Source organism: Scyliorhinus torazame, chromosome 17 (genome assembly GCF_047496885.1).
Source record: "Scyliorhinus torazame isolate Kashiwa2021f chromosome 17, sScyTor2.1, whole genome shotgun sequence".
In the NCBI taxonomy this organism is placed as follows: domain Eukaryota; kingdom Metazoa; phylum Chordata; class Chondrichthyes; order Carcharhiniformes; family Scyliorhinidae; genus Scyliorhinus; species Scyliorhinus torazame.
Genome location: NC_092723.1, coordinates 116,238,650 through 116,266,573, shown reverse-complemented (window position 1 = coordinate 116,266,573; position 27,924 = coordinate 116,238,650). Strand labels below are relative to the sequence as shown.

At 43.9% G+C, this 27,924-nt stretch overlaps 1 protein-coding gene across 1 annotated transcript in view; it reads right to left on the bottom strand.

Annotated features, from left to right (window-relative positions):
• The window catches only part of LOC140393569 (importin subunit alpha-5-like), a 32,207-nt gene extending 5,061 nt beyond the window's left edge, over positions 1-27,146 (bottom strand). The window contains exons 1-9 of the mRNA XM_072479852.1: positions 27,052-27,146; positions 19,043-19,120; positions 14,036-14,170; positions 10,924-11,009; positions 9,445-9,713; positions 9,262-9,344; positions 7,422-7,685; positions 2,683-2,916; positions 1,462-1,644 (exon numbers count right to left, since the gene is read on the bottom strand). Coding sequence (XP_072335953.1) covers positions 1,462-1,644; positions 2,683-2,916; positions 7,422-7,685; positions 9,262-9,344; positions 9,445-9,713; positions 10,924-11,009; positions 14,036-14,170; positions 19,043-19,111 — 1,323 coding nt within the window. The 5' untranslated portion in view covers positions 19,112-19,120; positions 27,052-27,146. The remainder of the gene's footprint in view (positions 1-1,461; positions 1,645-2,682; positions 2,917-7,421; positions 7,686-9,261; positions 9,345-9,444; positions 9,714-10,923; positions 11,010-14,035; positions 14,171-19,042; positions 19,121-27,051) is intronic.
• Between the last annotated feature and the right edge of the window lie 778 nt (positions 27,147-27,924).

Sequence of the window (27,924 nt, the reverse complement as noted above, 5' to 3'; positions counted from 1 at the left end):
GCCAGCATCTCCACTTCTCAGAGAGATTACCCATAAATCCCGTGTGCCAGAACTTCTATCTCTTCACTTTTTTCCCCCCTCTTCAAATATCTTTCTTCCTTTCAAGACAAATGTTACTCACCTCTGAAGCTTTTGATCACACTTGCTAATATGTGGCTGTGTCAAATTTCGTTAGCATTTCACCTTTAAAGTACCTTGGCGTGTTCTTCCCTGTTAAAGGAGGCACTAAACCCAAATAGTTGATGAAAGTGGCTCACACTCACTTCCACCAATCTGGTCAGGCTGTGCATTGTGGGTCACAGGGCCACAAGCTCCTAGGCAGCAAGTGGCTGCCATAAAGCTTGGGCAGATGACATCTGCAAGGCCCCTTTCAAGTCCTCACTTGTTTGTTGGTGTGCGTGACCCAAGGGACTGCTCTGAGGCCCAATTTCCACAGAATAAAGTAACAGCTGGGGAATAGGTCTGTTTTTTCCCCCTGGAGAAACACTGCCACTTCATCAACTCCACTGAAGGCCGAGGAGGTTCATCAACCTGCTCAGCAACTTCCTGCACCTCTATTAGATGTCCTGTTATGTGCCTGCACATCTCACCAGTCTGTCAATGTCCTTCTGCAGCCTGTTTGTTTATTGGTTACTACACTTCCGAGCTCTGACTCAAACTTCGGTTCAAGTCCAGGTCAGTAATATACCAGAAGAAGATCGGGAGTTGTGTGTGTATTAATACGGAGGCCTGGGGATCACTACTGTATATTTACTTCCAGTCTGGGAAAAAAAAGTTAGACACCACCATTCTCGGTTTTCTTTCTTAGCCATTTTTGTATCCAAGCTGCAGCGTCCCTTTAATCACATTATTATTCAGAGTTTTCATGAACAAGCTGGTGGTATTTTATTGAAACAAAGTATACTAAATATCAACCAACCATACTATCTTTATCAACCTTCACTTATTTCAAACATGCAAGTCAATCCAACGCAAATTTGCCTCGAACAAACTTGCTGACTTTCACCTATTACAACCCCCATTATTCCAAATGCCAATTAACGTTTCCTCCGTCATCTCCAAAAGTTTCCCCCCCACCATTGATATCGGGTAGATGTTCCTGTATTTGCTGGTTTCCACCCCTCTCCCTTTTTGGAACGGGATACAACTTCTGCAATTGTCCAGCACCACTTCCTTATCAAAGGAGGATCGGAAAATTGTGGCGAGAGCCTCGAGCGGTTTTCACCCTTGCTTCCTTCAGCAGCCTAGGAGGCTTCTCATCTGGTTCAGGTGACTTATCCACTTGTGAATTCTGCCAGCATGAATACCAATATCACTGCTGCCTTCTTTTTTGTTTCAGAGCTTCAACATTCACAGAATTCTCTCCCCACAGTGAGGAGAGGTGCCAAGTAATCATTTTGTACCTCTGCCTTCACAAAATCTCCAAATTTAAATGCTTGTTTAAGGGTCCAGCTAACTTACTAGGAAGATATTGGACAGGGATTCCAGGGTCACGAGAATAAGTTTGGCATCTGTGTTACTTAGTAGATTAAGGAGAGGTCCCAGCACTCCACATTGCACCAAGTGAACAACCTGGTCAACTGTACCACCATTCGTGTAATTTGTTGTCGCCCAAACAGCTTCTTTTTGAACTTTAAATTCACCCTGGAAGACAAATATTACACAAAAATGTTGAGTAATTAAAAACAGAACCAAATCTTTCCTTGTGCAACTAAGCCTGGTACCATCAAGTATGGCGCTGTAATTAGTTCAACCAAGGTCAGTCTGCGATGAAGAGGTTCATAACTTTTTAACACCATGTATACAAGAGAAAATCATCATAATCCACTGTAGGTGGTTTTGATTAAAATAAGCAGTCACCTACAATATTCTAATTCCATTCTCTCAATACCTCACAGTGAAGCAGTGCGTGCCCACGTGCAACAAGCCCTGGACAGACAAGTGATGAGCAATTTGTGCCCCACAAGTGCCAGGTAATAACTATCTCCAAGGAGAATCTAACCACTTCCCTTTGACATTTATCAGCATTACCATCACCAAATCCACCACCACCACCACCCTGGGGCAGAACATTCCCTCTAATGCCAGGACAAAAGCAGCCCACTTGATTGACATTCTACCCACTACCTCAAACAGTCACTGCACATACAAGATGCACAACATCAAATTACCAAGGCTTTTAACAACACCTCTTAAGTACTAAGAACCTTGGAAGGACATAGGACCAGTTGCAGAACATCACGACTTGGAATAATGCCACTTTCTTTCTCCTTTCCCCCACACCCCTTGTTACTGGGTCAAAATCCTTGAGCTTTCTACCCAAGGACACTGGAAGCATCAAGACCACAACATTTAGCAGTTCATCACCTTCAGGGTAGAATGGGACAAAAAGGTCTTGCCAGCATTTCCTACATAGACTCAATCAAATCAATAGCAAAAAAACACATTTAATACATTCAGGAGCTGGAAAGGATTCTGGACTGCTAAAATTCCACTTTAACCAAATTACTTTGTCAAAGGCCTCATCAAGACTGCAATGCATAACATAGGCATGATTTCCTGGATATGACAAAAAATGACACCTCCCTCTCAAGATGTACATTAAGTGCAGTATAATCTACTGAAGTCCACTCAAACCTGCATGTTAAACCTACTGTTATTCGATGGTAATCAAGTACTTACAGTTTCCAGAAGTTCAATAAGGGGAGCTATTACTCCACAAGTAATCAGCTGTTGAATCTGCATTGTAGGTCCAGCAGCAATATTGGAAATGGTCCAAGCAGCTTCCTTCCGTATGCAGCTCTTGTGATGTTTCAAAAGTTTCGGGAGAACGGAGAGAACCCCTGCTTCAAGTGCAGCCTCTGTTTGGCTATCAGTTCCAGTCACAATGTTTCCGACAGCACGGAGGGCAGGCGTCTATAATAAAAGGAACAAAAACAGTTGTAGAAAAAGGCTTCAGATTAAATCATCCACCATTGGTGATTGTTGCAAGGCTACGCAGAGAAATTGTCAGGTCACTGGAGATTGATTTCTAGTGACTGCACCACTTTGTGGTTCTGAGCCATATGCAGGGTTGATTGCAGAACCAAATTGATTTTTGTTTTTTTTACATTGAGACCAGAACAAATGGAAGTTTCTGCTAGAGAGAAATAAAAAATAAAAAATCAGAGTGGAGGCCAACCTTCTGCCAGGATTGGTATGGGCACAGAATTAATCTCCTTTCTACTCCTTCAGCCCTGCTGGCAGGTGAAAATTTCTGTTCAACTTGGTAAAGCCAGGGATTAAATGCAGGTTGAGTCAGGTGCAGCTTGCAGCAACATGCCAAATAATTGCTCACTGGTTGCCTGTACTCAGTACACAAACAAATAAAGTTGTATACTGGGAGCATGAAATCATTCCATAGGCCACAAGTGCATAAGGAGGCCATTTGGCCCATAGAGTCTGCACCAACCCTTGGAAAGACCACCCCACTTAAGCCCACACCCCCACTCTATTCCCACACCCTCACTCTATTCCCATAACCCAGTAACCCCTCCTAACCTTTTTGGACACCAAGGACAATTTAGCATGGCCAATACACCTAACCTGCACGTCTTTAGACTGCGGGAGGAAACCTGAGCACCCGGAGAAAACCCACACAGACACGGGGAGAAAATGCAGGCTCCGCACAGTGGCCCAAGCCAGGAATCTAACCTGGGACCCTGGAGCCGTGAAGCCACAGTGCTAACCATTGTGCTACCAAGCCACCAGAAATAGGCCATTCAGTGCACCAAGTCTGCTCTGCCATTCAATGAAATCATGACTGATGTGATAATCTTCAATCCTCAACTCCACTTTCCAAAACCCTGGATTCCCTTGCTGATGAAAAATCTGTATCTCTCAGTCTGGAACATACTTAATGACCCAGCCAGAATGCTGCAGATTTACTACCCTCCCGAGAAGAAATGCCTCCTCGTCAGTCTTAAATGGGCGTCCCCAATCTCAATGGCCATTGGTCGAAGCCAGGGCTTCTGTATGGGTCAGGACCCCTAGTGGCATCACGAGATGAGATTTTGGGGTCATAAACCCCATGGCAGCAATGGCTGATGTGGAGCTCAGCTTGTCAAAGTGCAGTGGTTCCCAATTTGTTCCTTTATGGAAACTATTTCTAATAGTTTATGATGCACACTCAAATGCATTGCACTCAATCACAGCACATTTATCGGAAATAGGATTACCAGTGGAAAAAGCCAACACTTGCCCCTTAGCAAGAAGTTGTTCTTTCGCAGATCTGGTTCAATGTTAGGTTTATTCAGATATCTGCTTTTCAATGCGGCAAGCTTAAGGTGACTGAAAATATCTGCCAGGTGTGTGTCATCTGGCAAGCCACTGGAAAAAAAAAAGAAAAAAAAAAAAAAAAAAAAAAATCACCAAAATATTGAGAGTTCAAACTTTGAATCAAATAAAAGAATTCACTTCAGACAGACGCGAGTGTACCTTTCCTCGGGATAACTCATGTGAAGTAGCTAGTTGATGATCACTGCCCATCTGGTCACAGAGCAGCAAATATTCACAAATTCAGTGGATGGCCCTTGATAAAATTAACTCCAGGAATTGCTTTTTGTGGGGTGGTATGGTGGCACAGTGGTCAGCACTGCTGCCTCTCAGCTCCAGGTTCAATTCTGGCCTTGGGTGACTGGTTCTGTGGGTAACTTTCGCCCAGTGTGCTCCGGTTTCCTCCCACAGTCCAAAGATGTGCAGATTAGATGGATTGGCCACGCTAAATTACCCCTCAAGTGTCCAAAAGGTTAAGTCAGGTTACGGGAATAGGGTGGAATCTTGGGCAGGGTGCTCTTTCCAAGGGCCGGTGCAGACTCGAAGGGCTGAATGGCCTCCTCCTGCACTGTAAATTCTATGATCCATGAACCCTTTCTTCCAAAATGGTCATGAGCTCAGCATGTATTTTCTTTGTGGCCAAGCCTCCCTATGGATGGTGCAGTGGAGCCACTGCTCTTACCCACACAACAACCCCAGTGTTGGCCTTTGCAGTTGAGCGACAATTTTACAACAAAGCCCTCATGGATCTCTCCATTGTGTTAATACTCTACACAAGTGAGCAGGTGCAATGTCCAGTGATTCATTCAGTTCAAATACATAAAAATCGACACCAACTTTCTGGTCTTCGCGCTTTAGCTGATCATTCCCATCTCGTGAATTCTGTTATCCAACAAGGAAATTATGTTAATTTGCCTGCAGGCCTTCTCTCAGTTCCATATCTGCTGGCAATATCAACTCCTCCCCAATTGTGTGAAGCTTCCCTCTTCGCTATGAGCAGAACTCCCCAATACAAGGCCTCCGCTGCCAATCCCAAGTAAATCCCAGTTCGAAGTATTTACTGCTGTATGTTCTCCATACTTTATGCTTACTATTGTGGTGTTGAGTTTCATTTGATGATGCCTCACATTTTGACCAACCATTTTCTCATCAGCCATGAATCCATTGGACTTCAGCTGCACCTTTCCCCTACCAGAGTAACTGGCTGCTGCTCCCAGATGCACCAAGACCACGCTGCCGCTTGCCTAGCCTTCGTCACACTTCCATATATGTGTTCCGAACTGGTTATCTATAATAATAATCTTTTTGGGCACAAGTAGGCTTGCATTTGCATTAACAGTGCAATGAAGCTACTGTGAAAATCCCCCAGTCACCAGTTTAGGTACGCTGAAGGAGAATTCAGAATGTCTAATTCATCTAACAAGCACATCTTTTGGGACTTGTGGGAGGAAACCAGAGCAAATCCACACTAATCTGCACGACAGTGACCCAAGCCAGGAATCGAACCTGGGACCCGGGCGCGGTGAAGCAATGGTGCTAACCACTGCTACCATGCCACCAGACAGCCTGTTCTTTTTGGTTGGTTGCCCACCCATTCTCCTCAGGTCTGGCCTGTGGGGGAGTTGCCCCATTGCCCCCATGACTAACACTGTAGACTGTGGCAGCTCATCGCCATACAAGTCAGGGCAGCTGCCTGACTGAAGTGGGCGATGGCGGACCACTGGAACACATGGGCTTACCATTCATAATTGCCATCTCCACTGTCAGGCTAATACTCTGCAATAAAACTACAATGTCTTGATCAGGGAAAAAAGGCTTCCCAAACAAGAGGGTCCACCTCATGACCTCTCCAGTTACATCCAAAGGGATCCAAAGGACTGTCTGACACCAGATTTTTTTTTTTTTTTGGGCCAGACATCAGACATTGAGCTATCAACCTTGGAGTCCTCTCTATTTTCTTTTGCCAGGATTTACTCCCCTAGACTTCAGCTTATCCACAGACAGTAGAGCTATTTGCCCATAGTGGAGTTTGGCTCATAAGGCATACCCAAACAATAGTACAATGAGTGTCTGAGGCCAAAACCCCCTCAAAGTTTCTCTGCAGCTTTGGGCAGCCCAGCGTCTCCATACATCTTACCCAGGCTTGTGCCCTGCAAAGGCCTAACAGGTCAATGTGATTAGTCTAATATATGGGTGAAAAATGTTTGTATGCTCCTCATTTTCAGCCCACACTGGCTAGTATCAGGGTGGGGGGGGGTCTCTCCCTGTCAGCGTATGTGCTTCCTCATGGCAACACACCAGAAAGATGGGGTTAAATCTCCAACTAATTTATAGAATAAGCAAAGCCTCAAAGCATTATGACAGCACAAAACATGCTGACAGTGCTGGAGGCTGCAGTGCATCAATTAGTTTTATTTGTGTTATTCCTTAGAAATTAGAGGGGAAGAAAATAATTCCACAGCTCTCAACCCAGTTTTCCAAAGAACTGGCATCGTTATAGGCACTGAACACATGAAGTAAACAACAGGATTAGCAATTACTCTGACAAGAAGAAAGGCATGTACTACTTTTCCAAATAGCTGATCAAACCATGTAAAGCAAAGGTTAAAAACCAAGCAATGAATTTGCTGACAGATTGTACAAAAAAAAAAAAAGCATATGCAGTACACATATCCAGCCTGGACATGGATTTTGAAATTATCCAACCTTGACATGGATTTTGAAATTATCCTGGAAGGGCATTGAGCGCTTAGTTGATCATAACTTGGTGGTCCTTTGTTCAAGCATTCTGCCCCAATCAGCAAGATGTAGTTAAAACAAAAAGCAATAGCCGACTGAATATCCCAGACCAAAAGAGCCCTGAAGAAATAGTTGTCAATTCAAAGACACATACATTGGAAGTTGCCGTTTGTCATGCTACTTGCAGGCCACAAAGCCATTAATGATTAAACAGATTTCTCGCCTCTTTTCCCACCTCACCCCCCAACCACACAAAATCAATTTTTGAGACCAGCAAGCAAATCATTTTCTCTCATCACAGTCCTGCATAAAGTCATCCGAAAAGCTTGAGAAATAGGGTAGAGCTCTACTTGTGTCAGATTACTCACCAACAGAGCCAGCTTATCCTTCAACATTAACTGCACAAGCCTTGGCAAAACACCAGTGCGAACCACCTCCTCAATCCGATCATTCGGGCCATCTGTCAGGTATGATACTGCCCAACAAGCATCAGAGAGAAGGGTTTCATCCTCATAATGAAGCAACTGAATCAGCGTAGGAAGGATCTGTTGAACTGTTTGGAGAGGCGGATGTGGATTCTTGTTGCGACATATGTTTGATATAGTCCACGTGATATTGCGCAAGAAGCCAATCTAGAATTGAAGTAAAACTGAACAACATTAGTACAGTGAGAAGGGGAAAGAGGGAATTAGTAAAGTGAAAGTTTCTGCCAAATCCTGAAGCAAAGCTGGATGCTAAAGTAGAATTAGACTTGCAGACTACCTATTTGCAAGAAGAGAATTAGGACCACTGAGAATCTCACTTTACAATATATAGGTCACCTATTTAGTTAATAAACATGCCAGATAACTTCACACAAATCACTGGGAATGAAATTATTTTAGGTTTTAAATTTATTCTTTCACAGGATGTGGATGGCACTGGTTAGGCTATTTCATGCCCTTGAGAAAGTGGTGATGGGGTACATTTGTGAAATGCTGTAGTCGATGTTGGTACACCCAAAGAACATGGACGAATGGCAATATAGCTTGAAGTCAGAATGGTTGTGGGGCTTGGAGGGGAACGTGCAGGTGGCGGTGTCCCCATATCATCTGGTGCCCTGGTCCTTCCAGATTATAGAGGTTGCAGGGTACTGCAGAAGGACCCTTGGCAAGTTGATGCAGCACATCATTTAACAGGACACACTGTTGCCAGTGAGTCAAGTGGAGGGAGTGAATGAAGGTACGGTCAGGGATGCCAATCAAGCAGCCTACTTTGTCTTGGTAATATTAAACTTGTGTGATGGAATTTTCTCCACCTGCCTGGATGTGTGTAGCTCCAACAAAACTCCTGACTTGTGCTTGGTCGATAGTGGACAGACATTGGAACATCAGGAAATGAGTTACTGCCCATGGAATTCCCCGTTTCTGACTGTTTTTCATGGCCTCAGTATTTATGTCAGGTGCAGTTCAGTTTCTGGTCAATGGTAACCCCCAGGAGATGGATTGTGGGGATTCAGCGATGGTAACACTATTGAATGTCAAGGGAGATGATTAGCTTCTCTTTTGTTGGAGATGATCATTGCCGAACACTTACTTGCCACTTACCACGTGAGTTACTTGCCACTTACCGGCCCAAGCCAAGATGTTGTCCAGGCCTTGCTGCACTTGGACAGACTCAAGGAATGATTAATTAAGCTGCTATGTGGTATTGTTAGTCGAGGGATGGCTCTTTACCAGAATGGCAGGAAACTAATCCTGCCCAAAAGTGGCAATGGATCTCTCACTGATGGTGACCTCACTGTTTCATCAAAGTATATCTACAACAATGTAGCAGCCCTTGAATGCTGCATACTGATGTGTGCCAAAGCTGTAATCCTGGAGCAGTGCCTGAACCTACAGCTTTCCAACTAGAGGACACCACTGGCATTACTTGGATTTAATATGAAACAAGAATTGACAAATTCCATGTTTGCACAATCTCCCTCTCTTTATTCATCATCCCAATGAAGCCTTCGGCTGTGTCACCCAAGGCTGGACAGGGGAGAAGTGGAGAAAGGAGCAGGAAGGGAACCTTGCCTTATCACAAATAGTGCACTGGTTATTAGAACTCATTTAATTTAAATGGCCATTAGAACCACCCAAATTCAACTCATTGGAGCATAGCATTCTGTTAGGCAGACTAAATTGAAGCAAATCACTCAGCCCACTGACGACCATTTGGACTTACAGGGACGTCAGGTTGTACCAATCCCAGAAGTGAGGGGACAGTAGAGCATTCAATTACTGCATCACGATAGAGAGGGCCATCACCTGCAAGAGTTTTAAAAAGTTACTGCCATTGGTTTATGGTTTAGTACACAGTAAAGTTAATTAACAAATAAACTCCATCACAAAATTGGTGCCGTCATACCTGCAATGTTACCCAAGGCCCACACAGCTTGCTCACTGATGTACATGTATGGAGAAGAAAGGAGATTTACAAGTGCTGGAATTGCACCTCCTTCCACCACTGCCTCAGTTTGTGCTGATGTTCCAGAAGAAATGTTTGTCAGTGCCCAGGCTGACTCAAACTGCAGTGCAGCATCATCATCTCGCCCAAGGAATTCAACAAACCTCTTAATTAGACCGGCTTCAATAATCTCATCCAGTGGCGGTTTCCATGCCCGTGACAGAAGTTTCCTATCAAGAGGAAAATGATGAGCAAGTTCCCTCAGATTAGTAATTTCTCCCTACATCACACAGCGTAAAGGGTAAGGATTAGGCAACAGTCTTTCTCCAAGACCCAAGTTCGAATGGGACCATAGTCTGTTGGATGCAGTGGTTCAGTGTAAAATGCACCTGAGCAGTTAAGTGCAAGAATAATAATACAAATGTAGACATTTGATCAATGTACAGTGGATAACATAACACTGTGCAGGGGATGCACGGGATTGGTGGGTGGAGATGGCAAAAGCACAATATTGGGATAGAATACAGAGATTCGGTCGGCAGGATAGCACAGTGGTGAGCAGTGCTGTCTCACAGGGTGCCAGGTTCAGTTCCAAATTCGGGTGACTGTCGGTGTGGAGGTTGCACTTTCTCCCAGTGTCTGCGTGTGTTTTCTCTGGGTGCACCAGTTTCCTCCCACGGTTCAAAGATGTGCAGGTTAGGTGGATTGGCTATGCTAAATTGCCCAAAGGAGAGGTTGGGTTTCTGGGTTATGGAGATAGGGTGGAGGCATGGCTTAAGTAGGGTGCTATTTCCAAGGGCTGGTGCAGACTATGGGCTGAATGGCCTCCTTCTGTACTGTAAATTCTATGATGTGCGGGTTAGGTGGATTGGCCACACTAAATTGCCCCTTTATTGGAAAAAATTAATTGGTACTCACATTTTTCAAAACACACAAGATTCATATACATACATGAAACCAAAAAGCAGGGTGCTTAATCTACTACTAACACCAACATTTCCCATCTAAAGGCTCATCTTGTTCTTAGTTAAATTTGGCCGAATAGATGGTCACAGGGTTTTAAAAGAAAGGAAAGTAAAATTATCATATTTAATTGGATTTGCAATTTTAAATGTGGAGGGTTTTCAGCAGATGTGGAATTTTCTTGGTAGGGCATGGGGTGCAGACAGACTTAAAAAGATACAGAAGACAATTACCCCACATAACAACCTCAATGCACCCTGGGAGTTAAATATTAGCTCTTAAGTTGCAAGTGCCCGAAGTATTGCAATCAAAGATTAGAATTTATTTTTCACTGATGGTGTCTGAAACGCGGGACTTTACATATCCCCAGACTTACAAGAAAAATGTGACCTATATGCATGACAAAGCACTTCGCCAATCTTCTAACTGGGGCTAGAAAATGTTATGTGCAGTGAGATGAAGCAACAGCGCCTCTACCTAGCTCCATTTGTAGCTTGAAGCTGCAGCAATGAGTCAGGGCTGTTTATTCCCTTCACAATCTCTTCTATGGTCATTGCATGGTCCTGCAGGGAGGAAAGAGCAACGTTTATTAAGATACATTTTTTGAGGTATTTTTGGTATAGAAACAGCAACAAAATAAACAAGATACATGAAACCTAGAGAAAGCTAGCCATGTCCGATAGCCAGGTCTCCGACTTCGGGGGTTTTGGGTCCCTCCATGCCAATAGTATCAGTCTCCAGGCTACCCGGGAAGCAAAGGCCAGAACATCTGCCTCTTTCTCCTCCTGGATCTTCTGACACCCCGAAGACCATCACCTCTGGACACCACCCCCCCCCCCCCCCCATATCAGCTCCATGAACCCTCTTTGTTCCTTGGCACCCTGCCTGTTTGAGCTTGACCGGTCTAAACCCAGGTCCATAACTGTATTGAAGTCCCCTCCCATGATCAACCAGTGCGAGTCCAGGTCCGGTATCTTCCATAGCATCCTCTTTATAAATTCCAGATCATCCCAATTTGGCGCATATACATTCACTGACACCACCTGCACCCCCTCCAGTTTCCCATTGACCATAATATACCGACCGCCCACGTCTGAGACTATTCTACCCGCCTCAAACACCACCCGCTTATTGATCAGGATCGCGACCTCTCTAGCCTTTGAGTCTCGTCCAGAGTGAAACATCTGACTGACCCAGCCTTTCCTCAGTCTAACCTGGTCAGTTACCTTTCGGTGCGTCTCCTGCAACATCACCACGTCCGCCGTAAATCCCCTGAGATGTGCAAACACACGTGCCCTTTTGACCAGCCCATTTAACCCTCTAACATTCCAGGTGATCAGCCTAGTTGGCGGAACTCATTGCTGCCCCCTCCCATCCGTCACCCCTTTTTTAGGCCCGCCACCAGCCAGTGATCCGCGCTTCCACCGGTCCATCCCCAGGCAGCCCCCACCCCCGACCTCCTCTGTCCCTCAGCCCATGTCCCTCCCTCGCCAGCAGAACATTCACCACCCCCCTAGCAGCACCCTGAAACCCAATCCCTTTCCTAAACCAAACATATGCACACCCCCCACTGCACTTCCGAGAGCTAGCTCACCCAGCTAGCTTGGTGGCCCCCATCCCCAGATGGTAACAATCTCCCACCTATTGTTCCCTCCCCACTCCCACCTATTGTTCCCTCCCCACCCATTCATGCAAACAACTCCAACATCAAACAATCCCACACAATTGCCCAACTGAAAAACACCAAGATCAAAACTAGCACACCTCCATCCCCCAACAGTGCAAATATAAACTCACCCAGCTCTACTGCTGGTTCCAAGCAAAACGAGAAACGTTTTACAAAAACAGAGAAACAAAACAAAGAAAACAGAAACACTAACGTTGCAGCCAAGTTCAAAAGTTCTGTCCTTCGTCAGCCCTTTCTTTCTTGCAAAGTCCAACTCATCCTCAGGCGACTCTAAGTAAAAGTGCTGATCCTCATGCGTGACCCAGAGACGGGCTGGGTATAACAGTCCAAACATCACCTTTTTCTTGGAAAAGAATTACCCTGATCTGATTGAAGCCTGCTCTCCTCCTGGTCACCTGCATGCTCAGGTCTTCATAAACCCGCAGGGTGCTGTTGTCCCACTTACAGCTGTGTCTGCTTGGCCCACTGCAGAATACGCTCCTTATGCGAGAACCTGTGGAATCTCACCACCATAGCCCTCAGGGGATCTCCTATTCGCGGCTTCTTTGCAGATGCTCTGTGAGCCCTATCCACATCCAAGGGCCGGGAGAATGCCCCATCCCCCAGCAGCTTCTCAAACATGCCTGCGACGTATGCCCCAGCGTCCATTCCTTCGGACCCCTCCGGGAGCCCGACAATTCTTAGGTTCTGCCGGCGGGACCTATTCTCTAGGTCCTCCACCTTCTCCAGAAGTTTCTTTTGCTGGTCCCTCAGCATCCCACTCCAGCACGGTCTGATGCTGCTCCTGCTCAGCCAGTGCCTTCTCCACCTTCTGGATCGCCCGATTCTGGGCGTTCAACCAGAGCTTCAGCCGCTCAATCAATGCTTTTATCGGGTCCAAGCAGTCCCGTTTCTGCGTAGCAAAGCCCTCCTGGATGACTTGCATCAGCTGCTCCATAGACTGCTGGGTCGACAAGCCAGAGGTTCGCTCCTCCGCTATGCTGTCCCCTGTTGCAAGTACAGCACAAGTCTTCTCTGTCTTCTTATTTCTGCCCTTACGAACACTTCTAGTTCTTTTCTCCATTCACTGAAGTGGGAATTCAGTAGAGAATTGTCACTGACATCCGTTCTACAATTCAAGTCCGTTGAAAGATCGGGGGGGAAAAGGTCCAAACGTCCAACCAGAGCGGGAGCCACCATGTGTGCGACTTACTCCTTCATATCCACCACCGGACGTCCATCAAGATAGAAACCTCATTTGGTAATTAGTCCATTCTAGAAATCAATTTACTAGATGTCCAATCAACATCTGAAATGGTACAAATCAGCTGCATTCATATGACTTTTTAACCTTACATCGGTAGATTTATTTTCTTTTTGTACATTATTAACCGGTGTGGTTAGTTCAGTTGGCTAGACAGATGGTTCGTGATGCGAAGCGACGTCAACAGCTCTGGTTCAATTCCTGTACCTGCCGAGGTTATTCATAAAGGCCCCGCATTCTCAGCCTTGTCCTTTGCCCAAGGTGTGGTGACCCTCCAGTTTATCCCCCACCAGTCAGCCCTCAAAAGGGGAGAGCAAGCAGCCTATAGTCCTCTGGGACTGTGGCAACATATACATTTAAAAAGAAAATACAGGCAGCTGATTAGAAATCAAAACATTGGGCCAAAAGCTCATTATGCCATGCTGTGGTAGGTGGACACAGAATAAAGGTTAGTCTTAGCTGGGCTATCCCAAGGTGCTGAATGATATTTGACTACAAGTCATACTCTCTACTTGGAGGAGATTTAAGAATCAGACTTGGCAAAAGGTACAATAGATGTTAATTTCATAAACAACCTAGGAATAATCAGACAATGGTTAATTTCAACTGGTGATTTGTTGCTGGGCACAGGCATCACCAGATGGGAATGTTATACATACATTCATTCCAGCAAGCTTTTGTAATGAAGGTTCGCCATCTGGGAAACTGCTTATATTCCTTCTCTTCAAGATCTGTTCATCCCTTTTGGCTTTTCGTAATTCAATAGAAACATCAATTCGCTGCCTCCTCAGTATCTGTTTTAAGCAACAAAAAAAGTTTTTTAAAAAGTTTCCAAAATTCAAAACTCTCAACAAAAACAAAAAGCAAAATGTTCTACTGCTTTCTAATCTGGTCAGCAATTCTATGCATTCAACACAAAATGGTTTTAATAATTGTTCAGAGTTATTTTTTGTTTATTCTTACATGGGATGAGAGTGTCACAGCATTTATTGGCAATCCTTAATTGCCCTTACGCCGAGCCTGGTCAGGCCATTTCAGGGTGGATTGAAGAGTCAATTACATTCATCTGGAATCACCTGTGACCAGATTGGGTAACGATGGCAAATTTCCTTCCCCAAATGTCATGAGTGAACCAGGTGGGTTTTTATGGCAAGCGACAATGGTCATGTTTAGACTTTAATTCCAAATTTGCGAGTTCAAATTTCACCATGGTGGGATTCAAACCTGAGCCCCCGGATTACTAGTCCAGCAACAATACCACTATGTCTCCCAGTAGAAAGCTACTAAGACATACACCATTACGGTCAGTTGAAAAGCTAGTAAAATATGCTATTTTAATGAGAGCGTCTACGCCAAATATAGGATTTAGAGATAGAATGAATATGCACCAGGATTCGGAACATGATTCAGACCAATCACTCCACGTGTATGTTCCACTCAAGCCTTCTTAAAGACCAAGGGCCGGATTCTCCCGCCCGCCGCAAGAACGCCACGGGCGAGCCGCATCTAATGGAGAACTCTATTGACCTCAGGTGGAATTCTTCGTCGTCGGGTGGATGCGGTCGGAGAATCATGCCTTAAATCTCAACACAACTCCCTTCTTCCGAATATACTAATTTAACCTCCCTTCTTAAAATGTACAGTATCTATGCTATTCATCTCAACCACTCCTGGTGGTAATTGAACCTGTAGCAGAGAATTTCACATTCTCAACTTTTCATGCTAAAGGTTTCTTCTGAATTCCCCATTTAAGTTCTGAAGACACGGGTCATGTTCTTCCACACAAGTGGAAACACAATCTTTTCTATCTCTACTTAATAAAATATTCTAACAAGTCACTCCACATACTCTAAAAAAAGGAAACGCAGCCAGTTCACCCTCCTTTCCCGATTTAGGCATAATTTCAGTTCCATGATGATTCCTGCATCTTCTCCTATACCATGGTATGGCAACCAGAATTGTACACAGTTGGCCAAGTGTGCTCTAATCCAGTTTGATCCATGTTTACTGCTCCACTTTTCAAGCTGCAAGTTCAATCTTGTAATTTGTTGCAGTCCTCCTTAGTACAAACTAGACCCCAGCTCGCCTCCAGATTTGGGGCCACCTTCAAATTTAGAAACTGGAGGGTGGTGCAGTGGTTAGCACTGCTGCCTCACGGCACCGAGGATCCGGGTTCGATCCCTGCCCTTGAGGAATTTGCACATTCTCCCCATGTCTGCGTGGGTCTCACCCCCACAACCCCAAAGATGTGCAGGGTAGGTGGATTGGCCACGCTAAATTACCCCTTAATTGGAAAAAAAAAATTAGGCACTAAAATTTTGATTTTGATCCCAACATCCAAATCAGATGAGAAATAATGGCCCCACCACACCTTTATTCTGATGCTCTTTTGGTCTTGACGACAATTAGCTATTTATTCTGCTACTTGCCCCCGACTCTAATGCACTCTTGAGAGAGATGTGCATTGACGGCAAAACCAGCATTTAATCCCCACTCCCCCAATCGTCCTGGAGCATGAACTTGGTAAACCACCAAAACAGAGTAGCTTGCTTGGGCATTTATGAGGGCAATTGAGATGACAACATTCCTTTGAGTCTGGAGTCATATGTAGGCCAGATCAGACAAGGATTGCAAATTCCCTTCCCCTGAAGGACAGTTGGTTTAGTCGTTTACTGATTATTAATAATTTATTAATTCCTATTTAAATTTCCCTAGCTGCCAGAGGATTTGAACGTATGCCTCTGGGGCATTAGTCCAGACCTCAAGATGGCTAACCCAGTAACAGTGCTATACACAGACCTCATTCATTTGTTTATTATGTGCTACCTTATTGAAGGCCTTCTGTATATAGATCAGATCCATTGCACCTCAAATATTTTTGGTTACATATGTAATGAGAATGTCACTTTAAGAAATGGTTAACTGCTCATGTTACTGCAGTGATATCAGAGTGTGGGTGGAGCTGAGCTCTGGTTCTGCTTTTTAGTTTCATTTTGAGAAAAGCTTGGGTGTGTCTGTCTTTTTGGTTTCGTTTTTCAAGCTGCTTTAATTCTTTCTCATGTTCCATTTGTTTGAGTTGTAACTGAATTTTTTCCATTTCCAATGAGTCAAACTGTATCTCGGGCAACTTTAAATGCTTAACCACTGCCATAATTACCTCATCATCTCGCATTTTGTCAGGTAATGTTAACTGCAATGTTTTTGCCAAATCTAACAGTCTGCTTTTAGTCTCTGTCCGTAAGGTACTGTGTGTGACCGTCCCCACCCCCAAAAACTTCAGAGCCTCTGAAAGAGCCATTGTCCACAACACACTCCCTACTTAAACTAAAATACCACACCTGAAAAGCAACCGCAATATGCTCACCCCTCACTGTCTTTAAGTTCACTAAGCCAATCCAATAGATAGACTTTTATCCCCCTCGAGATCCCCCTCGAGCCCCCAATTGTTATGGGTCAGGGTTTAGAGAATCCCAAAGTGTATCATGAGTTCACCTGACCCACAACTTTTAATAGATTTTGGTATGGAGAGCACACGGTCTACTCTACAAGTGTGGTACAGCAGAAATGGAAAAGTTTTTTATTTTGTTTTTATTTTTTATTTTTTTTAAACAAAACAATGTTTATTCTATGATATGAACTCAAGTTAACCTTTTTAAAACAAACAGTGAATATCTTAGCAACCAGTAAATCAAATACTCCCCCCAAAGAATACAACACTAAGTAACCTGTATGCTGTCCTTTTACACCCAAAAGACTTAACAAACCTTTAAACAGAAGCACACCACAGTTTACATTCAATACTGAAAACATTTATAATTCTGAATTCACCAAATGATTAAGAGATAGTCCTTCATGGCAGAGAGAACAACATTACAGCTGCTTTGGCTGACTTCAGCTGCAACACACTGAAAAACAAAAACAAAAAGACAGAGACACACCCAAGCTTTTCTCAAAGTGAAACTAAAAAGCAGAACCAGAGCTCCACCCACACTCTGACATCACTGCAGTAACATGAGCAGCTAGCCATTTCTTAAAGCAACATTCTCATGACACATTCAAATAAATCAATAAGATCAGTTGAGCAAGAGCTGGGTCTTTATTATAATTTTGGTCTTCAAAATGTTTTTCTACTTTCTCCTTTAGGTGGGGTGATTCTTTTTCCTACCTCCAATGTTAGGTTCACTGGCCTTTTATTCCCTGGATGTGTTCCACCTCCCTTCTTAATATAGGCATAATATTAGCTATTTGCAGGAAACCGCCAAAATCTTTATTTACCGATTGAAAAAGGAATTACATTGTTGCATCTTCATTGTAAGAAAAAGTTGCTAATAAAAATAAGTAAAGGGGATATCAGGAGGATGAACAAAAAGGTCAAATGGATGAGTTTGGAAAAAGAGGATCTAAAGAATCAGAGTTATGTGAAGCAGAGGAGTTTGGGAAGAAACTAAGAGCCTGGCTGGGAGGAAAGTTGTCAGAATAGGAGTGGAGATGTAGTATCTGTGGAGGAAATGGTTCGGGATGGGAGGGTGGGGGGGGGGGGGGGGGGGGGGAAGAAAGAGTGGCAAATTCAGAGGACGGAGGTCAAGGGGAACTGGGATGGAGATTAAAATCAGAGCACAAGTCACTGCTTCAATGCTTTGGAGGTGGATCTCGGGCAATGGGCAAAAACATTTCAAATTAGAACAAAGCTTTTACAGGGTGAAGGTATTCAAAGAGGCACCCATGTCCCAGAGGAGTGGCGTGACTGGTTAAGCACCAGTACTACGACAGTGGTTTGGACATGGCAGCTGATGTAAAATATGACCAAACAATAAGCAACAAGATTAAAATCAATACAACCATCCACAATAAAACCCTTAATTGCAATAGTTTTTTCCACAAGTGAATAGATGCAGTCCTGAAAGAATGCAAAGGACAACACCAACCACTTCAATATTTCTTCAGATCTCCACCTAGATTAAGATATTAAACCCAAAAAGTTAGCTAGTTCGCTTCTCTTTACAACATAGTTTCAGCATCTCTACAATCTTCCAATCTAACAAAAAATATCTGGGAAACCCTGGTAGACCAGTGCAGAAAGGATATCAAAGCCCAGTCTTATCTTACACTTCTGCTTGATGCTTTGGAGAGCACTGCCTATGCAGATTTCTACCATCACCACCCAAACCAAAATTAGCTTTGTTGTTTATCACAGTCACTTCTGGTGCTTTCCTCACTTGTGTTGGGGAAAAATATATTCCCAATCCTACGATACACCCCAAACAGAAAATATATATTTGCCCTGAACAATGTCACTGGATGCGGTACCATTATCCATATCTCCTTTCACCAAGAGAATCTTCCAGAATGAAGCGTTTGGCAGTTGCTCCTCCTCGGTATTACTAGAATATTTAAAGCAGCAATGAAAACTGCTGGGGCAAGGTTACAAGTATGTAAAAGTATTAAAACTGGAACCTGCAGGCACAGCTTTTGATGTAAACTGTTGGCTGTAACCATTGCGTTTGTCGAGTGGACAAATGCCACTTGGGTGGCATGTCCAGAAGTTACTCATTATATTGGACAAACTTGTTTCCCGGAGTAATTTGAACTAATGTCAAATGAGGAGTAGAAAATTGAAACATATTTTTCTCTCATTAGCTATACTACGCAAGAACCAACCCAAGTACCTCTACATTTTTGCCTCGATTCTTGAATTTTTTCATCCTGTCGTGCTCCATTTCACCAGCGGTCGACATCTTGTCTGTCTGAATTTTTTTTTAAAAAGAGTGCAATTTGAGTTCAATTATGTACAGCAATGCTCATTAAGTTTAAGAACTTTCAACTGTTATTTTGAAGAGCAGTAAACAATTAGCCAAGCAACAACTTTCAAGGAATAGCAGGTTGAAATGACAGCTCAAAATATTGTTACTAATGCAAGGTGAAAACACCAACTGAGCCAAGCAACCACTACAAGGAAAGGCAAGTTAGTGAAAACCTTTTCAGCAACCCGATATGAAATAATACGAAGCAACATGTTCTAAAATATATTTACTTATTTATCCCTACCCTATTCCTAAATTTCTCAATTGTAGATAAAGTGAGGAAATAGCTGCACCTAATTGAAATAAAAAACATCTACAGAAAAAAAACCACATCCTTAAATCACCCAATGTATTGGTCATGTTTAATAATGTAAGCACATTCTTTTTCTTCGTGACTGTAGTAGCTGTAGGGGCTATCTTCTGAAGACTCATGTGACCCGCTCACCCAATCAGTACCCAGTGCACGGAATCACCAGATCGATCCAGGAGGCAGACTGACAGCATCAAGACTGTACTACTCTGAAAATAGCATGTTTTGTTAAATAAACATTTGTTGTTTGTACTGGTTATGGACCAGGGTTTAGAAACTCCAAAGTATATTATGAAGTCCATCTGACCTACAACCTTTATGTTGAATTTGGCTATGAGCACAAGAGCCTTCCCTTCAGGTGTGATTCAACAGTCTTCTTCGGCACTTTAATCAAAATAAGCTTTATTCCACAAACTTCGTTAACATATCTATATAAACAAACAGCACAAACATTAGGACACCCCACAGCTACCGTAACCAATGTATAACACTTAATGAATCCCCCCTTAACTGCTCCAATTCAAAAACAAAATCCCATAAACCAAAAACCTCTTTTCAAGGACGTGGACCAGCACTTTACATTCTCACTTGAATAAGATTGGCTTTTCCTGAGATTCTGACCCTATCTCACCAGCAGGTTTGGACCCTTCCGGAAAGCAAACTATATATTTTAAGTTACAAAGCAGGTGGCTATAATCAATAGTTTTTTTTCTGGAACAACTCTTTAAAATGAAAATACAAAGAGACAGGCCAAAACACATTTTTTCTGTCTGTAGTCCACAGCAGTCAAAACTGAAAGCGAAAGTAAAAACCTCAAGAGTCACAGCCCAGCTCCACTCACACAATGACATAACTGAAGCCATGTGATAAGACAAAAACATTTCTTAAAGGGACACACCCATGACACTGGGTCAAGTCAGGACTGTTATCTTATGAGGTGAATGTACAATACAGGATTTCGAGGAAACATGTGGATCATCAGTTGCCCCAGAAGCCAATGTTACAACCAGATTCTTTGTTACCAGCTGGAAGTGTTGTTGGCTGCCCAAGGAGTGAAATTTTCAATCAGCCTGTGACAGGTGAGAGCATTGTTCCAATTGAAAGAGGAGGTTGAAGCCTCAGTTCCAGGAGAGAGAGAGACTTAGTGTGACAGTTTCTGCACAAAATACCCAACAGAAGCATACCTCTTAAGTCACGTTGCGCCACTCTATGAGGAAACGGAAGCCACTAGAGGGGAGGTTTTGATGGACTGATTATGGGGAAACTGTACAACTATAATTCTGTATACTGTTATGATCCCCTATGAAAATCCTAACAAGTTGCCATTTTAAGACGGAGGAAAGATTACTAAACCACATAGGTCATAACACTGATCAATAGGTATCTTTTATGGTAAACAAAAAACACCCTTTAATTTAAATGCTGAATTAACCACATTAACAACACTAGCTATACCTGCCACTGCATATTCTAATTGAGCATTTAAATAAAGTTATCAGGGTACCTCGCTTCTCTTTGCAGACATTTGTATACACCCTTCCAGAAACAACCCGGAAATTGTCTTGCCAAACACTTTTGCTGTTTAATTTTAAATCCTATGGCAAAATTGCAAACAGACCTGGCTCATCCCATTAATTACATCATCTGTATCCCAAGCACAAGGTATTCTCCAGTCTCCTGCCACGAAGATGTCCTATGACCGGTGAGATAATATCAGGGCCAAGTTTTAAGGCCAATTAAATTGGATATCCTAAATTAAAGAATTGGGCATTTTTAAATCATACTGCAGTCAAACCTCAGGAAGGCTGGTGGAATCCAGACCTGGCCAAAGTCAAATACACAACCAACAGACAAACTGCCAGAACATGTCACGGTCTGTCACATTTAATCACCCACCAAAGCTCATCACATGGAGACCCAGCAGGAGATCATCATACCCCATTGAAATGCACAGGTCTATTGTCTATGGCCCACATTCCGTCACAGAGTATCTACTGTTGCCTTATATGGGAACAGGTCATGTGCAGCCCATACCAGCAGAGATGGGACACCTGGGTCAGGCTCAGGTGGCCCATCAAACGGTTATCAACTGGACAACTGGCTGCTGGGACCCCTCCCGACACCTCATTGGCCGGTAGCCAGAGAAGTTTCTGGAAAGGCAGGGAGAGAGGGGGTTAAAGGTAGGCACTCTCATAGACACCAGCAAAGACTCGGTGTGTGAGGTGACCTTGACCAGAAGCAAGCAAGCAACAGCAAAGAGGAACCAGAGGGACTCGGAGATTGGATCTACAGCATACAAAACCACTTTTGCAGGTAGTATAGTCGAATCGTGGGCGTTTCTTGTAAATGCAGTGGGTAATGTACAGATTAACTATATTTAATAAAGTGCGTTGCATTATATGTGTCCAAACTTTGTTCTCATAAAGAAAGATACCTGGGTAAACTTTGATTACGGAGCTGGTTGAAGTATCTGAATTGGACAGATTTCACACCCGCTTAGCTAGGACTAAATACAAATCGCTCAAATGATCTACACCCCAGGGAACCTCCTAAACATGAGCAATACTCCATTAGCCATCTAAAACAATACTCCATTAGCCATCTATATGTAAACAAGTAAATGGTTAAAATCAACAATTACCACATTTACAGCTCCTTAAATCATAGCTTTAGCAGACGTACTGCCTGTATATATATTTTAAATCAAGATTTTTAAAACAACATTACTGTAACAAATAAAATATAACAATTATATATATTCATCACAATATTAAGGAACTTGGGTTGAGGGGGTGGGGCAGGGGGCAGATGTAGTAGCTGACCCCTTTTAAGGGGTGATCTTCGAAAGGTTCATGTGACCAACTCATCCAGTTGGTACCTAGCACGCAGAATCTTTGAGCAGAGCGCAGGCTTTGGCCTGTTTGATCCAGGAGACACTGACAGCAACAAGGCTGTACTGCTCTGTATAAAGCATGTTGTATAAATAAAATTTCATTCTTTGTACCAACTGGTGGAGCAAAGTTACTACGGTGACACAAGTATCGACTGAATGATGCATCACAATTGCAAATTTGGATTTAAACCCAAAACAATTAAATTATCTTGATTTAAATATATTCTCCCATTGTTTCCCCACAGGATATACATTTGCTGAAGGGACAATGACCATTGCTTTACACTTTATGAAATAATTCTACTGTTAAAAGCAGTCAGATATTAGGAGGTACAGTGAAAAGTCGCCGCAAGGGCAGGGAGCTAAAAAAAGGCCAGTTAATCTGATTAGAAGTTTGGCGGGATATTGGTTGGGGCTGTAACCTTACATGTTTAGTAAGAATTTGCTCAGCTGATTAGCTAGTTTGTGGGTTTTATGGATTCCAATAATAGAAGCTACCAACTGCCATGGAACCAAAAATGGAATATTTCAAAGTGTTATAACAAAATGCTCAAACTTCTCCCCTTTCTCTACAGATGCTGTGACCCATCTGCAGCACTTTTATTTATATAATCCTTCAGCTTTCTCCTTCCACAACATGGTTGAAGGGATGGAGGAGGTGCAGGCTGGTCACCATGCTCCAGGTTGAAGGGATGGAGGAGGTGCAGGCTGGTCACCGTGCTCCAGGTTGAAGGGATGGAGGAGGTGCAGGCTGGTCACCATGCTCCAGGTTGAAGGGATGGAGGAGGTGCAGGCTGGTCACCATGCTCCAGGTTGAAGGGATGGAGGAGGTGCAGGCTGGTCACCATGCTCCAGGTTGAAGGGATGGAGGAGGTGCAGGCTGGTCACCGTGCTCCAGGTTGAAGGGATGGAGGAGGTGCAGGCTGGTCACCATGCTCCAGGTTGAAGGGACGGAGGAGGTGCAGGCTGGTCACCATGCTCCAGGTTGAAGGGATGGAGGAGGTGCCGGCTGGTCACCATGCTCCAGGTTGAAGGGATGGAGGAGGTGCAGGCTGGTCACCATGCTCCAGGTTGAAGGGATGGAGGAGGTGCAGGCTGGTCACCATGCTCCAGGTTGAAGGGATGGAGGAGGTGCAGGCTGGTCACCATGCTCCAGGTTGAAGGGATGGAGGAGGTGCCGGCTGGTCACCATGCTCCAGGTTGAAGGGACGGAGGAGGTGCAGGCTGGTCACCATGCTCCAGGTTGAAGGGATGGAGGAGGTGCAGGCTGGTCACCATGCTCCAGGTTGAAGGGATGGAGGAGGAGCAGGCTGGTCACCATGCTCCAGGTTGAAGGGATGGAGGAGGAGCAGGCTGGTCACCATGCTCCAGGTTGAAGGGATGGAGGAGGTGCCGGCTGGTCACCATGCTCCAGGTTGAAGGGATGGAGGAGGTGCCGGCTGGTCACCATGCTCCAGGTTGAAGGGATGGAGGAGGAGCCGGCTGGTCACCATGCTCCAGGTTGAAGGGATGGAGGAGGAGCCGGCTGGTCACCATGCTCCAGGTTGAAGGGATGGAGGAGGAGCAGGCTGGTCACCATGCTCCAGGTTGAAGGGATGGAGGAGGTGCCGGCTGGTCACCATGCTCCAGGTCATCGTTTTTTTTTGGCCAACCTATAAAGGAAATTACATTTTTGGTGGAATGTGCACAAATATCCAGTGCTATGACAGAACTCCCATTTTACACAACATCGACGTTTTAACAAAAACAGCCCATTGGCCCGGGGGTGGGGGGTGGGGGGGTTAGAAAAACATAGAACAATACAGCACAGAACAGGCCCTTCGACCCACAATGTTGTGCCGAACCTTTGTCCTAGATTGATCATAGATTATCATTGAATTTACAGTGCAGAAGGAGGCCATTCGGCCCACTGAGTCTGCATCAGCTCTTGGAACGAGCACCCTACCCAAGGTCAACACCTCCACCCAACACTCAGGACAATTTATCATGGCCAATCCACCTAACCTGCACATCTTTGGACTGTGGGAGGAAACCGGAGCACCCGGAGGAAACTCATTTTACTCCATCAGAAACACTCTATATGCCATGAAGAATTTGCCTCATCATGGTCTCTACCCAACAGAGAGGATATCTCTTGTAAGCCAAGTTTGCAACATTTAATTAACTCCAGATATCAACACTTTCTGAAACACCATTCATCAAGTTTCATTCCAGAGAATATACCCAGCACACAGATTGAATGTCTTACAAATGCCTTTTTAACTAAATTCTAAAACATATCTAAACAGTTATACATAATGCTTAATTTACAGTCCAACATACATGCCATGAGTCAAATCATGCCTATGGGTTAATTACAAAAACAGAAAATACTGGACAATCTCAACAGGTCGAACTGGAGAGAGAGGAGAGAAGAGAGCTACTGTTTCTGGTCTGGATGTCTGTCAAAGCCGTAGAGAACAGGAAATAGGGTCAGATTCATACTGTTGTGGCGGGGGGGGGGGGGGGGGGGCTGGATAGGGGCCAGCAGCCATTCACACATTCTAATCACTTTCTGTGCCACTATCAGCACCTTTCTTAATACTTAAAACATCCCAATTTACATTGTTTCTGTCCATGACGCCTGTCAATCTCCACCTAGCTTAAATCTGACCCCATTTTCAATTCTCTAGCTTTGATAGGGCAGCATGGTGGTGTAGTGGTTAGCAAAAATAAAGCGGTTTTGTTTCAGATTCAAACATCTACAGTCATTTGCTTTTATCAATGGGTTCATTAGCTTGATTTTGTCCACACTTAAAACTATCTCCCATTTTTTTCGGCTTTTAATGAGGTCAATGTCCTAGACTTGCATTTATATAGCACCTTCATTACCACCAGACATTCCAAAACACTTTACAGCCAAGCAGATATTTTTTGAAGTACTCTTGCAGTGTGGGAAACGTGGCAACCCCTCCGAACACAGCAAGCTCCACAAACTATAAGGTGATAATGACTGGATTTTATTTTGTGATGTTGATTGACTATTAGCAAAGGCACCTGCTCCTCTGTCATGTTCACCTGACAGGACCGCTGTTTGACAACTCATCCAAAAAACCAAGCCTCTAACAGCGTGGCACTCCCTCAGTATTACACCATAGTTTCAGCTCACGTTTCTAGAGTGGGACTGAACCCCCTCTGACAGAGGGCGGTAGAGTGACACAGTTGTTAGCACTGCTGTTTCACAGCTCCAAGGACCCAGGCTCAATTCCAGCCTTGGGTGACTCTGGAGTTTGCACTTTCGCTGTGTCTGCGTGGCTCCGGTTTCCTCCCACATCCAAAGATGTGCAGGTTAGGTGGATTGGCCAGACTAAATTGCCCCTAGTTACAAGTATAGGGTGGAGGTGTGGGCTTAAGCAGGCTGCTCTTTCTAATGCCGGTGTAGAGTCAATGGACCGAATGACCTCCTTCTGCACTGTAGGGATTCTACTATTCTACCAGAGCTCCAACTTGCAACGTTTTTTTTAAAAAAAACATTTTATCAAGGCATTTATGATTTTATAACAACAAATACAAACGTAAACATAACCCCCTCCCAAACCAACAACCAACCAACATGACTGCAACTTGGAAAGTAACCCAATTCGGATTTCATATAATCCCTACAGTGCAGGAGGAGGCCATTCGGCCCATTCAGTCTGCATCAGCCCCTGGAAAGAGCAGTTTAGCTCCCTTGTACTCTTTTCAGACTTTACAGTGCAGAAGGAGACCATTCAGCCCATCGAGTCTGCACCAGCTCTTGGAAAGAGCATCTCACTTAAGCCCACCTATCCCCGTAAACCAGTAACCCCACCTCACCCGAGTGCAATTTAACATGGCCAATCCATCTAACCTGCACATCTTTGGACTGTGGGAGGAAACACACGCAGACACAGGGAGAATGTGCAGACTCCGCACAGTTAATGACCCAAGCCTGGAATTGAACCTGGGACCTTGGAGCTGTGAAACAACTGTGCTACCTTGCCACCCCTTTTATTCTCTAGGATAAAATCCTTAAAGTCAATGTCACCAGTGATTATATCACTCACAGCTACAGCATGCTGCATATTACCACAATAAATTTCATTCACAATGTGACCAAATGCAGGTTAAGCTGTTCCAATGGGTGTCTCAAGAGCTTGGGGGGTTGTTACAGGATGGGGTGGGGAAGGTGTGGACTGAGGGAATACGTTGTCTCAATAGAAGATACCTTCACATTAATAAACACTGAAGCAACGAGCTCCCATATCTTAGTACAACCTCTTTCAAAAAAAGTAGAAAAAAAACATTTGCACCCTGGAGAGAATAGCTATATATAGTATATTATCCGCACATTAATTCTGCGCCATACACCACCTGGACAATTAAATGAAGGGAAAATTTGGAAACACTCCATTATCCATCAATGTCTGTAAGAGACAAATTAACACCTTCGGTATGACTCTTCCTTCAATGAACACTTCATCTGTGTTCCCTTCCGTGAGTAAAAGCAATAAGGAGTTAGTTACGTTGTCGAAAATTGTATGGAAACTTGCAAAGTAAATTGTAAATACAACTAAGCTTCCACATTTCAAACAAGTGGCGCTGCTAGGCGTTTACACCTCTCCGTAAGATCAATGCAACAAATTCATACAACGCCGCCTCGTACAAACCTACCTACAGTCATTCACGAACCAACCTCTTCCAGCACAACCATTCAGTGTTTAAACGAAAACTCGGCTCTCCGTGCGCTTTAAATTTCCCGGGTCACGGTACTGTTGCTGAAAGATGTCATTTCCACTCTTAGCTGGTTGGACAGGTAGTAATAAGCTCCGCCCAGTATGTTGCCATTCACGGAAATTGGGAAGAACTCATTTTCAACGGGTGGATAGTTTTTTATTGCTGGATATTTCTAAAATAAAGCTATTTTAATGCATTGTAGTTACTTTTTTAATGAACTTAATCTCACAAATGAACTTAATCTCACAAATGACAATCTGTGAGTTTAATACTGTCGATTTTCACATTGTCAGTACTTCACACTACTTTTGCATGCAAAAAAATGGAACCTCGTTCTGCATTATAAAAACGTTGCAATTTAAAAAAAAAATTCCAACCGTTTACCTATTTTAAAAATACCGTGTTTCCAATAATCTGCCCATTGTGTTTTTAGTGCCTGATCAGCTGGCCTCTTCATGCCATTTATGGGAAGGGGAAATGTAAAACCTACGCCAAGGAAGTGGGTTGGTGGGGGCAATTTTCAATTGTCAACCAGCTATTTCTTTCCAGCAATTGCAAGTTGTGGTTGGGATAGAGAGAGAGAGTGGGGAACTTCAGCAGTCCCATTGGCACCCCAGGATCACAACATGCATTTTTCAGGTTGGAGACATTGCAATTGACCACATGTTACCTGATCACGTGACACAAAATCATGCACCATTTAGTCACATGACTTCTGAACATGTCACATTTGAGAACAGGCTAACCTTCAGGACCAGCCTGTGGAATCTTAAAATATAGTTGAATTGTCTGAAACTCAATAAAGAGGGC